The 14,690-nt window shown below is 45.9% G+C and overlaps 1 protein-coding gene across 4 annotated transcripts in view; it reads left to right on the top strand.

The window, feature by feature from the left end:
* GRK5 (G protein-coupled receptor kinase 5) overlaps positions 1 to 14,690 on the top strand; it is a 251,945-nt gene that overhangs the window by 161,343 nt on the left and 75,912 nt on the right. For all 4 annotated transcript variants that reach the window (XM_090056906.1, XM_090056909.1, XM_090056907.1 and 1 more), the window contains one exon: positions 8,620 to 8,697. In XM_090056906.1, the coding sequence (XP_089913032.1) occupies positions 8,620 to 8,697 (78 nt within the window). The remainder of the gene's footprint in view (positions 1 to 8,619; positions 8,698 to 14,690) is intronic.

The raw sequence follows: 14,690 nt of genomic DNA, 5'->3' as shown, positions 1-14,690 counted from the left end.
TGATGACACCAGCTGTTGCTGCAGCAGCTGATCAAGTCTGCCTGTCAGTAAGTCTGCTTGTCTTAGTCCTTGTCCACTTCCTCTGGGGGTGGGGGGAGAACTAAGTAGCAGCCTCCTTTCACCCCCTAGCTGGAGAGCATGCCTTTCAGAGGACTCTGTAGTACACCAGCCAGGGAGCCATGCACGCATGCACACCCTGCTAGTGCTGTATTTTTGTAGCACTACGAATGCATACGTGTCCACAAGCTGTTTGTCAGTCCTTTTATGTAGATTGAAGATAACGTTACTTCTTTACTCCTGCCATTTTTCTCCTTATGTATTAAGCTCTTAGGGGCAGGGTCTGTTTCTTATTGTGCGTGTGAATAGCACCTAGGACAATGAGGCTGTGATCTAGGCGTGGTAATATAATGGTGTTCACTGTCTCTCTGGTAACCGGCATATGGCAAAAGGGACGCGGGTCTTTGTGAAGGTGGTGACCCAGTGTACTCCCAAAGAGAGAGAGTGACCAAATGTTGTAAATCCAACAAAGTGCAGGACAAGCTCTGAAAAGGAGGTTTTACCCTACCATAGCAGCAAGCTAGCCAGTCTCCTCCTTGCTTCATCCATCCTAATTCACCTGTAAACTACTGATCCATGCTGGTGAAGCCAAGGAGGACATTCAGATGCCACTGTATCCAAAGTCATAGATGGTTGTGATATTTCCACAAAGTGGTCAGCTGGCAATACACTCTATTCCCATTTAGTCCTCCATATATATATATTGGCCTCCTTAGATGCTCCACAAATTAGATCCTGTGTGCCCAAGAGAGTGAAACACCCAATCTTGAATTGTATGTTTGCCCCACCCATGCGCTAAAAAAGCCTTTTTTACCCCATCGCACCACCGCCTCTTGCCCATCGGCCCGTGTGCATTCTTTATGCATCTATAATATTTTCTGCATATTACTTAGGTAGCTTGTCAGATGAAAGTTTTATATAAATGCCTGGTAGCAGAGAGGTAACGATGTCTCCAGAGAATTAATACAGGCTTTGCTTCAGACTCGTGCCAAAGTCCTCCCAGTTGTAAATAGGTTTTTAGTCATTTGGGCAGGGGAAGCAAAGGCAGCTGAATCTGATACTACCCCCATCACTTGTTTGTGTGCCTTAAACAGGCAAACCCAGGGCAGTGCAAGGCTGAGGTGGACCTCTGACCTTTGTCTTGGATGTTCTATTTTAGATGTGCTCTTGCCTTGAGCAGGGTTTGGATGAGATTTTTTTTAAGGTCCTTTGCAGCCCTAATTTTCTGTCAGTTGTTATTACTACATCATCATCATGTTGTGGCTCTTTATTATTAAATTAACTTCTCTTTAAACCCTCAGTGAGTTGTTCGCACTGTGCCTACAGTTCACTCCAGCATGCTTACAAATATTATAGCAAAGTAATACCTCTTCTTGATTGCTGAAAGAGAGCCCTTAAAAATAAAGTGTTAAGGGATACATTTCCTGTGCTGAACAAGGATCAATAAACTGCTGACCAGTTCAAGTGGATATTTCTTGTTCTGCCAAATAGTACGTCCAAAAGTGGAAATGGTAATGCCATACAGGCCTTTTGGATGGATACTTTCTAACACAATATGCATTCACGAGGGCACTGACTTTCAGCATACCTGTATGAAAGCATGATTTTATCTGGGTTTGATCTTCTTCCATTTATATAGCTCCCTCTACTCTCTCCCTCTGCTCACTTTGAATTCAAGATTTCTGGTCAAATGGGGGGCTTTTCAGCGTATAAAGTGAAACAGATTTGGTCCTAATGGAAGAAGTTGTGAACAAAAGGTGCCTACCTCAGTCCCAGAAAAAATGCATCCAAAGTCACTTTGTTCTGAAGACCAGAAGTCCACTGTGCTTCCCTACATTGAGCTAAACTAAAAGAATGGCCCGCAGAAGCAGAGGGTGTATGATATCAGGGGAGAAAAGAGCCCTAGTGCCCAAGTTGTTTCAACTGGGGCTGGAGGATGAAGTCTCTGTTGGGGATATAATTACTGTATGGGCTAGGGACAGAAGTTACACATAAACTGGTTTAAATGATCAGAAACTGGTTTAAACCTGTAACAAAACATAAGCTCAGTGCACATAAACCAGTTTCAAAATGGCCAAAACTAGTTTAAGATAAACCTGGTTGTGAATATAGTATCAGACTTAACTGATTTGGGTCAAACTAGTATATGGAACTTGTGTCCCAGACCCCTTCCTGGTTTAAGTTAAATCAGAGCCCCCCAGCATCCCAGAATGCTTTTCAGCCCTGGGCTGGGCTGTCTGCTTCAGAGAGCAGGGCTGACCCTGCCCATCTCCTTCCTAGCCAGAGCTCCAGCTGGTTGAGAAAGAGGTAGAGACTGCAGGCACAGCAGCTCCGGCCTGGCTTCCCCCTTCCACCCTTGTGGCTCGCTGCTCAAGCAGGGATCCCCCTTCTCCCACAGCTGGGACAGCAGTGGCACGGATCCCAGCCGGCATCTGGCCATGCCACCCGTGTGCTAGCTAATGCTGAGAGGTGTCTATGTGTGTGTCTCCAATTTCACTGGAACAAAGGCAGACAGAACAGTATCTGGTTAGGGCTTTTGGAAATAATCAACTGGTAATGTCCCTCGCCTTACAAATGCCTCGGAAAACCCCAGACATTTCCTCTTATTTAAAAAACCCGCCTGGATGCAGCACGGGGGTCCAAAATGAGAGAGGCTAATTGGACTAATGAGAGAGAGGCTTTTGTTTTCTTGATGGGCTGATAAGCTTTGCATTCTGATAAGCTCCCTGCTGGCTGCCAGCTTGCTTGCTTGCTTCAAAGGCCGCAATCTGTCAGTGTTCAAGAGGGGAAATAGAGAGGTGAAAGAAATGACCTGGCTTGCAATGCGTGGGACCTGTGAGTGCTGTCAGTTTGCTGCAGACTGTAGAAAGAAGCACAGAGAGGGAGACTGAACACTCAGTATCATCAATAGATTCATGCACTGCACCCCTTCTCACTTTGCCTTAGAGTTGTAACCAGGGCCTGGGGTCTGGCAACACTCCCCGCCCCTTGAGCAGCAAGTGGGGAAAAGCCTGGCAAGGGCTGCTTTCCCCTCCCTCTTTGGGCACACCCTAACTGGGGACTCTGCAGGCCGGGGTGGGGGTTTAAATCATGTACGACAGGTGCCTTCTGCAACTGGGGGGGCACCATGGTGGTGAGCAGCAAGCAGGGACTGACAACCGCTCCTGTCGACGGTGGTGAGCAGGGACTGCCCTCAGCTGCCACCAGAGGTGTTGACAACAGCAAGCAGGGATGCAGCCACTGCCAGCGGTGTCGTTGGTGGGGGGGGATGGCAGGTGGCAAGCGGAGACTGCCTGCAGCTGCCGTCCATATTGTCGGCAGTGGTGAGCAGGGACCGCCCATAGCTGCCGGTAGCAGAGTCAGGGCCAAGGGGTGGGTGGCGACGGCTTCAACGGCAGCCAGGCTCGGGGGGGCATGTCTCCCCCTGTCCCCCCCCCCCCCACATGTTGCCTATGGTTTATATCCCTCCCTAATCAGAGCATCCTGCCAGGGCCTGGCCATTCCCCCTCTCTTCAGTTCAGTACTATTGAAGGGAAGGGAGGGCTCACTCTAGCACCCCTCAGCTTCTAGCCTGAGCCACTGCAGGCATGTGCCTGCATTTCCTGAATTAAAAATTCACATCTGTTCACTTGCAAATCAGTTCAATTGCTTCAGGTTAAACTAGCCCGCAAAGATTTAATCAATTCAGGCTCAGGCTTTTTGAATGCCTGTCTCTAGCCATGTGGAATTTATCAGGTAGTCATACATTTATTAGGTAAAATGTTAGATAAATATCCTTTTAATGGCAGCTATTAGTACTTACCTTTTTCTTCTACGCTGATTTCATTTGTTTAGTTTGCTTTTCATGCATGCTACACAAGCTATACTGCATGCAATCGTATGTAAAACCTCATCAAGATTTTTTCAGTGAGGCTTTTTGCATCAGGAAATAACAGTTCGTCAAAACCGGATAATTTCCTACCCCTCACTAGTATTGATAATCAGTGCAGATAGCTATGTCTGATCACTTCAGCCAGTGGCCTGTCCGAGTCATTTAAGTAACTATTACCTCAAAAAAAACCCAGCGAGATGAAAAGTTTATCTCAAACAGGGGCTGCCCAGCTCCTCTCGCAATTCAGATTGAAGGAGCACAGCCTACCCACAAAAAAAAGTCCTGCCCTGTCCCCTGTTAACCCCATGCAGTCAGAGGTATCATAAATCCTCGCCTCCTTTTTGAGCAATGAATAGGGCCCTGTCCGGCCCGACCAGCACTGGAAACTCTACTAAACCTCAGGGTGGGAGTCCTTAAACACCAGCCTGTCAAACAGATAATGGGGAAGATGGTTTTAATTGCGTTTTAAATAACAGTGCTGTTATTTCTATTATGTACTTTCAAACTTTTCTGAGTACTGAGGAAAGATGGGTCTTGTGGTTCCAGCACCAGACCAGGAGTCGAGAGAGCTTCGTGCTCTTCCCAGCAGCCCACTGTGTGCGATGTTAGTCACGTCATTTAAGCTCTGTTGCTGCACAACTCTCTAGTAGTCTGCTACAGATACCTGTCGTTAGCTGAGACGCATATAAATGGCAGTAGGAATAAAACCAATGTATATTTTTCTTTCTTTCTTTTTTAAAGCCTAACCCTAAACCCTGCTTCCTGCAACCTTCCCCCTCCCCACCAAAATAAAAGGAAGCCAGACTCCTAACCCTTGAGATAAGCTAAAATCTTCAGCACGCACCAGAGTTAAAAGTTTCAGATCCTTTTCAGACCTTCAAACTCCTCTATATCTCACCAAAGTATCTAAGCCCTGCCTGAGATTTTAAAAAGAAATAACTATAACAGTCTTCCTTTTCTTTTCTCCATGCGCATGCATGTGTATGAGACATTACAGAAAAGTTAGTTAAAAAAAAAGTTTGCATTAAGCTTTGAATACGGTAAGATCCACCAACATGCCCGTCTCCTGCAGAAGCGAGTTCCATCGCGTGGTCCAGCGTCTCTTAGGGTATTGTCCTTCTCGCCAGGCTTCCCCTGGTTTGTTTGTTGGTTAGCAACTTCGCTCTCGTCTGGTGGAGTATAACAGTAAAGGGATGTGATAGTGGCAAAAGGAGAGTCAGTCTCCTATTAAGTAGAGACAGTCCCCCTTGAGCATCTGAACTTTGAACTGGTCTCTGTTTACTAGGGAACCAGTTTAGAGCTGAGCTTTGAGATGTGTTCACAGCACCCTAGGTTGCCAAGCAGGCAAGCTGCTGTGTTTTGTACCAGATGTTGCTTTCTCAGGGTCTGCATCCTCATTGCTAGAGCCAATGAGTTGTAATAATCAAGTCATAGTAAGAGAGAAACTCATGTTTGAAGATACTGGCTCTTATGTAATGGGGATCCATGTTTTGTGCATGCCCCAGTAAACACTTGGCACAATCCCCATGGGCCAGTAAAGGGAAGTCATGCACCCAGGACTCTCAAGAGTTCTCTGAAACTGTTTGGCACCAGTCAGTAGCTACATATGAGCACCATTGCCATAAAATAGATTTAATTCATATGGCAGAGATCAGAACTGACCTGTTTCAGCAACCCATGCTGCCTCTACTTGAGATGAACCAAAATCTCTACTCTGTCTTCTGTTTCAGCTGGTAAGCAAGACGGTCACAAATATCCAAAAGTCTAATTCCAGTAGCCAGCAGTGGGTACTTGCCAGGCATTCACCATATACTCTCCATACTTTCAAAATGCCATCTGGATTCTTGATTAAAGCAAATATTATGCTAATTCAAAGTATATGGACTATCTCAGCAGCATTGGATATGAATGCCGTTCCACTAAAATCTGTGACGGGCTCTATTTGTCAAACTTCTTGGAGGAATTTTTTGAGCGTGATGGGAAAATATTTAGCATCTAAAAGCTATTGAAGGAAAAATCAGTGATAATTGTTAGGTGATTTATGAATTCTGCTGGATTGAGGGCTTAGTTCTACTCCCAAATGCTTTTCTGCTGAGAGATTACCAATAAGTTCTGGCTCTTTGTTTTACACTTTCTGCCGAGAAAGTTAAATACAAATATTTTCTCTCCTTATTAAAAGTCAGTATATTGCAATCTTTATTTTGGATTTAAAAACCCCTGGCCTGCATCTCAAATTATCACAAGCTATGTGCCCAGATAAAATGTAGCTTCTCTGACCTTTTAAAATTGCTCTTTTTGTTATTGTTGCTTTATCCTTCAGCAGAGATTCGGGGAGAAAAATGCTGTTAAGATGCTATAAACATCCTAGTGTGTTCATACTTTCAAGAGCTGAAATGACCTCTACTCAGATACTGTCTAAATGGATAGGAAATTGGATGAAAGTTTTTTTTTTTTTATTAAGAAAACCCTTGTATTAAGTTTTATGAGAACATAATCAGTTCATCCCCAACATGGTCACTAACAGAGAAGCACTATATTTGTGGTTTTTTCTTGTCCGTATATTTCTCTACAGTACAGTTTTTCTTTGTGGTCATTATTATTTACCATCCCAAATCTGAAGGTTAAATCTAAACTATCAAGCAACCTGCTATGTCTGGTAGATACATATGCAGATTTAAGCCTCAGCTACAATGGGTAATACCATTTTCTCAGCCAGATAGCATGGGTAATACCTTTATTACTACTTTGTGGTTTTCATGTTGTTCCTGAGTCTGTGTAGCTAGCATATTTATTACAGCCTTCCCTCTGATTTATTGTACCAAACTCAGAGCAGTGCATACGTCTTGCAGCGGGCAGCGGTTCTGAAGGTTGTTCTTCCAAGTAGTTGCCAATTCAGGCTGATTTACCTTATGTTTTCTTTTACTTCCTCCCCATTTATCTCAGACAGCTTGTATTGGACTAGGTTACTTAACTGGTTTGGCAAGCGGATCTGGGATCCTTTTTCTAATATGAGCATTCATAAAAAAAAAAATAAAGTGTGTGTTGACTTTTTTCTGGAAAACCTCTTGAGCCTAGTACTGAAGCTTTGCATCCCAGGCAGTAGCAAATTAGAATTTCTCTAAAAACCCCACGGGGAAACCCTCCCATGGCTTGGTTAGAGTGTGGTGCTAATAACATCAAGGTTGCTGTTTGATCCTTGGATGGACTAGAACAGGGGTGGGCAAAATGTGGCCCGGGGGCCAGATGCGGCCTGCCAGGCCATTCTATCTGGCCCGCGGGGTCCCTAAAAAATTTAGAAAATTAATATTAATCTGCCCTGGGCTGCCTGTCATGAGGCCCTCGATGGCTTGCTGAAACTCAGTAAGCGGCCCTCCACCCGAAATAATTGCCCGCCCCTGGACTAGATAATCTCTTGAGATCCTTTCCAGCTTACTTCTTTATTATAATTTTCATTATCATTTAGTTATTGTCTTAGCTGGGACTGCAAGCTGTAGCTTGCATTGGTGTTGAACATTGTCTCGATGTCTCAATAGTATGCTATTGAGCAGGGCTGTCCCTAGGGGGCACAAATTGGGGCAACCGCCCTGGGCCCCGTGCTTTGGGGGGGCCCTGTGGAGCCAGGCAGAGCGGGGCGGCGATGCCATGCTGCCACCGGCTTCACGTCTGGTCGCTCAGACCTGCCGCCAAATCCACTGCTGAAATTGGCACATCCGGCTGCTTCCACGCTCCCGCCAAGTCTGCCACCGGCTTCCTCGCGTCCAGAGGTGGGGCCCCCACAAGCTGATTTGCCCTGGGGCCCACACTCTACTCTGATCATTTCTGCTATTGAGACACTGAACTATGAACTATTGAGCTAATACTACTGAACTATGTCTCTGTAGTACAAAATTAGGACTTTCTTTTGTTTCTTACATAAAATTTATCCTGAAATTCATCACAGGTCAGCATTGATACAACATGCAGGATACTCGATAATATTTTAAAACTCTAAACAGTGTATGCACATGCTTTTGTAATGCATAGCTGAAATCAAAGATCACTCCCATATGTGTTGAATATAGCCCTGTCCTTTTAATTTACCAGGCCTTGAAACACCCCATCTTTTAGAGATCTCCCTTTTTAAAGAGGTTGCTTCAACGAGCACTAAAAATAATTAGCAGAATCTATTTGAGGTAGAGGTAAGTTTTGAGAAACAAGTCTTATACTGAAAGAAAGAAAAACTATGGGAATACCTGTTTTTCTACCTACTGAGAAAGCTCGTGTTATTCCTAAGTAAAATTGTTTTCCCATGATAGAGATTAACAAAAGAAATACACTTCCTCTATCCATTAGACTAATTAATTTCCAAGCACACCGCAAGTAAAAACATGTAAAGATCCTGGAGAGTGGTCCCTAATTATGAAACATTTTCAAAACATTAGCTTGACAATCTGTAAAGTGTAAATGAATGAAACTACTCCTATGCACACTACTTAGAACAGCTCATTTCAGAAAATAATTTTTTCATTTTTGGTCAAAACATTTTGAAGTCTACATTTTTCAGTACAAATCAGCTCTACAGTCTTCATCAGAAGATTATATTTGTTTTCCAAATTATTCACCTGGAATCTTTCAATTGAGGTTATGTCCTAAATCATGCTATAGTGGTGAAATACGAGGGCTAATACTGGTGATCTTTTTATCTGTTCCAGGCAGAATATGAAATTGCTCCGGATGAAACACTGGGAGAGAAAGGAAAGGAAATCATGATGAAATACCTCACCCCAGAGGTAAGGAGCAAAAAATGCTATTATTGAAGAAACTTAAGATAGAGCTTTGCTAAACAGATCTGTTATAAGATCTATAAACTAGTGGTCTGAAGTTTATTGGTATTGCCATATTTTCTTGCATACAAAGCATAGCTTTTTCCCAAAAATCATCCCCCCCCAACAAAACTGTGCGTATTAAGGGAAGCTGATTCTTTGCCTGAGATAGAAGCACCCACTTTGATGCAGCAGCTGTGGCATTATTAACCACAGGCAGCTCAAGAGTCAGTTGACTTAATGGCTTATCCATTTTTCACTCCACAGGTGTTGATGTTTGTCTCCTTTCTAATGGTTTTGGTAGTCCACTAATCAAGCTAGCCTTTCTTAGGACAGTTTGCTGCATGATAGGTGTTTGTGGTCTCTGTCCTCCTATTTTACAACCATGAAAACTCCTTAGCTCTTTTCAAAATCGTAGATCCACCCATGGTGAGCAGTCTTCAGCAGCAGCTGGGATATCAGCTTTAGTTAAGCAAAAAAGGGAGTGAGAGTCAGCTGAAGACTAGGTTTGGTCTCTGCTCTATGCAGGCATAACTGGAAAAAATCTTTTTTTTCTTCCATTCTGCCTTTCAGAAACAAAGCATACTGTATATTGTTTTGGGTCATGTTGTATGTGAGAAAAATTGGTAATCTTCTGGAAACAAAAAAGAAACTGTTATGAAAATGGCCAAGTATAAATGCCTTCAAATTTCAATCTAGAAGTTGGTTTTAAAAGATAATGAACTTTCTATGGACCTTGTTTACTCACTGATGCATAGAGGGTTTCCCTGGTCTCTTCTTTTTCTGTATGTCATGCACATACGGTGTGACAAATCTCTAACACGGGGACTACCATTAAAAAGTCAACAATTGCTGACATTACATATTTAGTTCCTACAGAACAGTCTGGAAGGTGTTAGCAAATGGCAGTTTTATCGCGGTGAGCATTGCATCTTGATGAGAGGTGAATGAAACTCACTGTTCATATATCCGAGGTGACTATTTTGTATAGTATAAAAATGGACTACTATTCTTTGGCCACTTTCTTCAGCCATCAGAGGTCCAGGTTTAGGATTATTTCCTTTTCTTATCAATTCCTTGATGGGCTTCAGCATACCTTCTAGGGAAGGTCTTGGAAAAGATTATCAAGGAGGCCATCCTTAACAGACTAGCTGAAGGCAATATCCTGAGGGATACCCAGCATGAGTTTGTTATGGGTAGGTCTTGCTTAACCAATCTCATTTCCTTTTATGACAAGGTGACTTATCACCTGGACAAGGTGGAAGAGATCAACATCGTATACTTCGACTTTAAAAAGCCTTCAATCTGGTATCCTACGATCACCCCTTCGCTAAACTGGCTAACTGCAGCCTTGACGTCACCACGATCCCTAGCTGGGGAACTGGCTCCACAGTAAGACCCAGAGGGTGGTAGTCAACAGGAGCCAATCGTCTTGGTGCACTGTGACCAGTGGGGTCCCACAAGGCTGTGTCCTAGGGCTTATACTGTTTAACATCGTTATCAGTGATGTGGACATTGGTGTCAGAAGCAGACTGGCCAAGTTCGCCGATGACACCAAACTCTGGGATAAAGCATCCACACATCACATAGGAGGGTGGTCCAGGTGGATCTTTTCCAACTCTTGAACTGGGCGGACGAGAACCTGGTGGTGTTCAACACCGAAAAATGCAAGGTTCTCCACCTTGGGAGGAAAAACCTGCATCATGCTTATAGGCTCGGTAGTGCTCCACTGGTTAGCACTACAGATGGAAGGGACTTGGGGGTCCTGGTTGACCACAAGATGAACATGAGCCTTCAGTGTGATGCTGCGGCTAGTAGAGTGAGCAAAACACTGGCTTGCATCCATAGATGCTTCTCAGGCAGATCCCGGGACGTTATTCTCCCACTGTACTTGGCCTTGGTGAGGCTGCAGCTGGAGTACTGCGTCCAGTTTTGAGCTCCACGATTCAAAAGGGATGTGGAGAAGCTTGAGAGGGTGCAGAGGAGAGCCACGCACACGATCAGAGGGCAGGAAAATAGACCATATGATCAGAGGCTGAAAGCAACGGGGCTATTCAGCCTGGAAAAGCGCAGGCTCAGGGGTGATCTGGTGGCCACCTATAAATTTATCGGGGTGCTTATCAGGATCTGAGGGAACGTCTGTTCACCCGAGCCCCCCAAGGGAAGACAAGATCGAACGAATGGTCACAAACTCCACTGTGACCACTTCAGGCTGGACGTAAGAAAGAACTTCGCTATCCGAGCCCCCAAGGTCTGGAATAGACTGCCACCAGAGGCGGTTCAGGCACCTACTTTTGACACCTTCTAGACACATTTGGATCCTTATCTTGCTGGGATCCTATGATCCCTGCTGACTTTCCGCCCTTGGGGCAGGGGGCTGGATTCGATGATCCTCTGGGGTCCCTTCCAGCCCAAATGTCTATAAAATAATGTCTATGAAATATGGAGAACAGCACAGGGTAACACTGTGTACACTGGATAGCACTCTGCGCAGATCTACAAGACTGCTGCAAGAACTCTGGACGGGCTGCAGCTGGAACTAACTGTCTTTTGATTTTCAATCACTTTCTAATAGAAGTGCACCAATACATTGGTCCAATATTGGATCATGACCGATATAAAAAAAATGGACTTTATTAGAAATTGGCCTAATGTGGCCGATAACATGGCTGATAAATGCCCCCTGTGTGCGTGCAGCTGCAGTGCAGCACATAGGCAGCAAGGGCCACAATCCAAGAGCTTGGAGAGCTGCATGCAGCTGATAAGTCTGTTGTGGTGGAAGGGGAGGGGGAGAGCGCTTGGGGGGGCAGATCAAGGCCCCACACAGTGAGGAAGCGAGTGGGGCTAGGGCTGGGGCTGGAGTAGATGCTGCCTAGCTATGGTGGGACACAGGATGGAGTCGCAGCAGGTTGTGGGGTGGTTCCTGCTGCTGCACGCTCCCTGGGAGGGCACGGGGAGAGGCATGTGCCCCCAGATCTGTGCATGGACCGGGGCGGGCTGGGGCCAGAGACCCCCAGGGTAGGAGCCAGCACCACTTTGCTTGGAAGTTAGTTCCAGATCCTAGCCGCCCTGACTGCAAAGTAGTGCTTCCTTATAGCTAGCCTAAATCTAACCTCTGCCAGCTTGTGACTTTTATTCCTGGTCACTCCTGGTAGTGCTCAGGGGAACAGGGACTCCCCCAATGCCTGCTGATCCCCCCTGACTAGTTTGTAACAGGCCACTAGATCCCCCCTTGGCCTTCTCTTGTGGAGGCTGAACAGGTTCAGGTCCCGTCACCTCTCCTCGTAGGGCCTGCCCTGCTGCCCCCGATCATGTGAGTGGCCTCCTCTGGACCCTCTCCATGTTGTCCACATCCCTCTTGAAGTGCGGCGCCCACAACTGGATGCAGTACTCCAGCTGTGGCCTGACCAGTGCCGCATAGAGGGGGAGGATCACCTCCTTGGATCTGCTTGAGATGCATCTGTGGATGCATGACAAGGTGCCGTTGGCCTTCCTGACCGCCTCCCCACACTGCCGGCCCATGTTCATCTTGGCATCAATGATGACTTCAAGATCCTTTTCTGCCTCTGCACTGACAAGGAGGGAGTTCCCCAGCCTGTAGGTATGGTGCTGGTTCTTCCTCCCCAGGTGCATCACCTTGCACTTGTCAGTGTTGAATCCCATCCTGTTCTCATCCACCCACCCCTGTAACCTGTCCAGGTCTGATTGTAGCCTATTCCTCCCTTCTAGCATGCCTACATCCCCCCACATCTTAATGTCATCAGCAAATGTGAACAGTGTGCTTTTTACCCCCTCGTCCAAGTCACTGATGAAGATGTTGGAACAGTGCGGGCCCGAGGACCAAACCCTGCGGGACCCCACTGCCCACATCCCTCCAGGTCAAAAATGACCCATCCACCACCACTCTCTGGGTGCAGCCCTCCAGCCAATTGGTGATCCATTTGACTGTGGGTGTTGACACCACAGTCCCCCAGTCCCAATGAGAATGGGGTGAGAGACAGTGTCAAAGGTCTTCATAAAGTCCAGGAAGACTATGTCCACTGCTACCCCTGCATCTAAGGATTTGGTGACCTGGTCATAGAAGGTCACCAGGTTGGTCTGAAAGGACCTGCCTCTAATGAACCTGTGTTGGTTGTCCCTAAGCATAATCTCCCCTGCTGGCCCCTCATGGACATGTGCCAGAATAATGCTCTCAGAAAGCTTACCCAAGATTGAGGTAAGACAAACTGGCCTGTGGTTTCCCAGGTCCTCCTTCCTCTGCTTTTTGAAGATGGGAACCACATTGGCCCTCTTCCAGTCCTCTGGCACCTCGTCAGAGCACCACGAGTGCTCATAAAGCTGTGCCAGGGGTCCCGCAATGACCTCAGCCAGTTCCCTCAGTACTCTAGGGTGGAGATTGTCAGGATTTGAATACATCCAGTCCTTCTAGAAGTTCCCTAACTGGTTCCTCACTCACCCTTGGCCTAGGTGCGCCTCCCCTGGGGTTTAAGGGGGGTTCGGGGGGGGTGGCTGTTCCAGTCCCTGCTTAGAAATATGGAGGCAAAAAAATCGTTAAATAGGTTAGCTTTGTTGTCTGGTGTGACAACCAAATTTCCTAGCGTGTCTTGCAGGGGCCCCACGTTACCCAGTACCTTCTTTTTGCCCCCTATGTATTTAAAGAAGGACTTCTTGTTGTCCTTGATCCAGGAAGCTAGTCCCAGTTCCATCTCCGCCTTGGCCTTCCTGACCGCCCCCCTGCAGCCCCAAGCAACCGCAGTATAGTCCTCCCTGGTGATGGCCTCTCCCTTCCATTGGGTGTGCGCCTCCCTTTTAGCTAAGAGACATTCCCGGATGCTTTTGATGAGCCATGGGGGCTTTTGCGCCCTCCTGCCCCCTTTGATCTGTGTGGGGATTACCTCCCTTTGGGCTTGGAGGATCGTCTCCTTAAGGAGAGACCACTCTTCTTGGAAACCTGGCTCCCCTCCCCTCCGGGACCTCAGTGCTTCCCTGACTATTCTCCTTAGCTCATTGAAGTCCGCCCTCCTGAAATCTAGGGCTGCTGCTCTTCCTCCTCCCTTCCACCACAACAGATTTACCAGCCGGACGCTGCTCTTCAAGCTGCTGGGCTGCATATCGGAAATCGGATCGGTATCAACCAGTATGCTTCCTTAAAAATGGGCTATCAGTATCGGCTCCAAAAATCTCTATCAGTGCAACCCTACTTTCTCACCATGTTTAATCTTCATCCAAACTTCTCTGCCAAGTAAGCATTTGAGCTTCAAATACAAGAATGATCCTAAGTTTTTTCCTAAGTTCCTTAAAGTTCATAAAAGTAACTGAGTACCTAAACCACTGCTTGGACAATTTTACAACAGATTTGACTCCCAGGATAATGAATAAACTTTTTTTGTAAATGTCCTTTTAAATGCTACATTTAATAACATAAACATTGAAATGTTTTGGAGATAGTGGGGCAGGGCAGACCATTTTTTTTCCATCGGTCATTTTCCTAGGATAAATGTTATGGTGTACTTTTACTTATCCAGAAGAGCTCTTTGGAATCTGGTTTCATTCACTGAGCCTGGATAGTCTCATGGACACAAGAAAGAGCTGCTGCTGCTATGACTTGCTGCCACCCATTCATTATGGGCATTATGTTCCACATTGAGTTCTGTTTTACGATGGTGGTAGTTTGGGTTTAAGTTTCTATTAAGAAAGTAAAAGGGACAAATAGTGAGTTTTGAAAGGCCAGAGGAACTAGTGAGCTGCTTGTTCCATCATTTCCCTTTTGTATTGGGTCACATTTTCCCCAGGTCAGATTGGCAATAATCATTTTGCCTTCCTCTGTAGCACAAGGCATGATTCTCCTCCTAGGCTTCTCTGAGAATACAGTAACCAAGTACTTCCCAGTTGTGTCGGCAGTGCCCTTGTGTGCCTTTCTGTTATCTGTACCATGTTATAAGGGGTCTTGGTATTTCTGG

Source organism: Crocodylus siamensis, chromosome 7 (genome assembly GCF_052110815.1).
Source record: "Crocodylus siamensis isolate JL-2025a chromosome 7, ASM5211081v1, whole genome shotgun sequence".
NCBI classification, from domain to species: Eukaryota; Metazoa; Chordata; order Crocodylia; family Crocodylidae; genus Crocodylus; species Crocodylus siamensis.
Note: the sequence above shows the minus strand (reverse complement) of the source record. Positions and strands in the feature narration are given on the sequence as shown.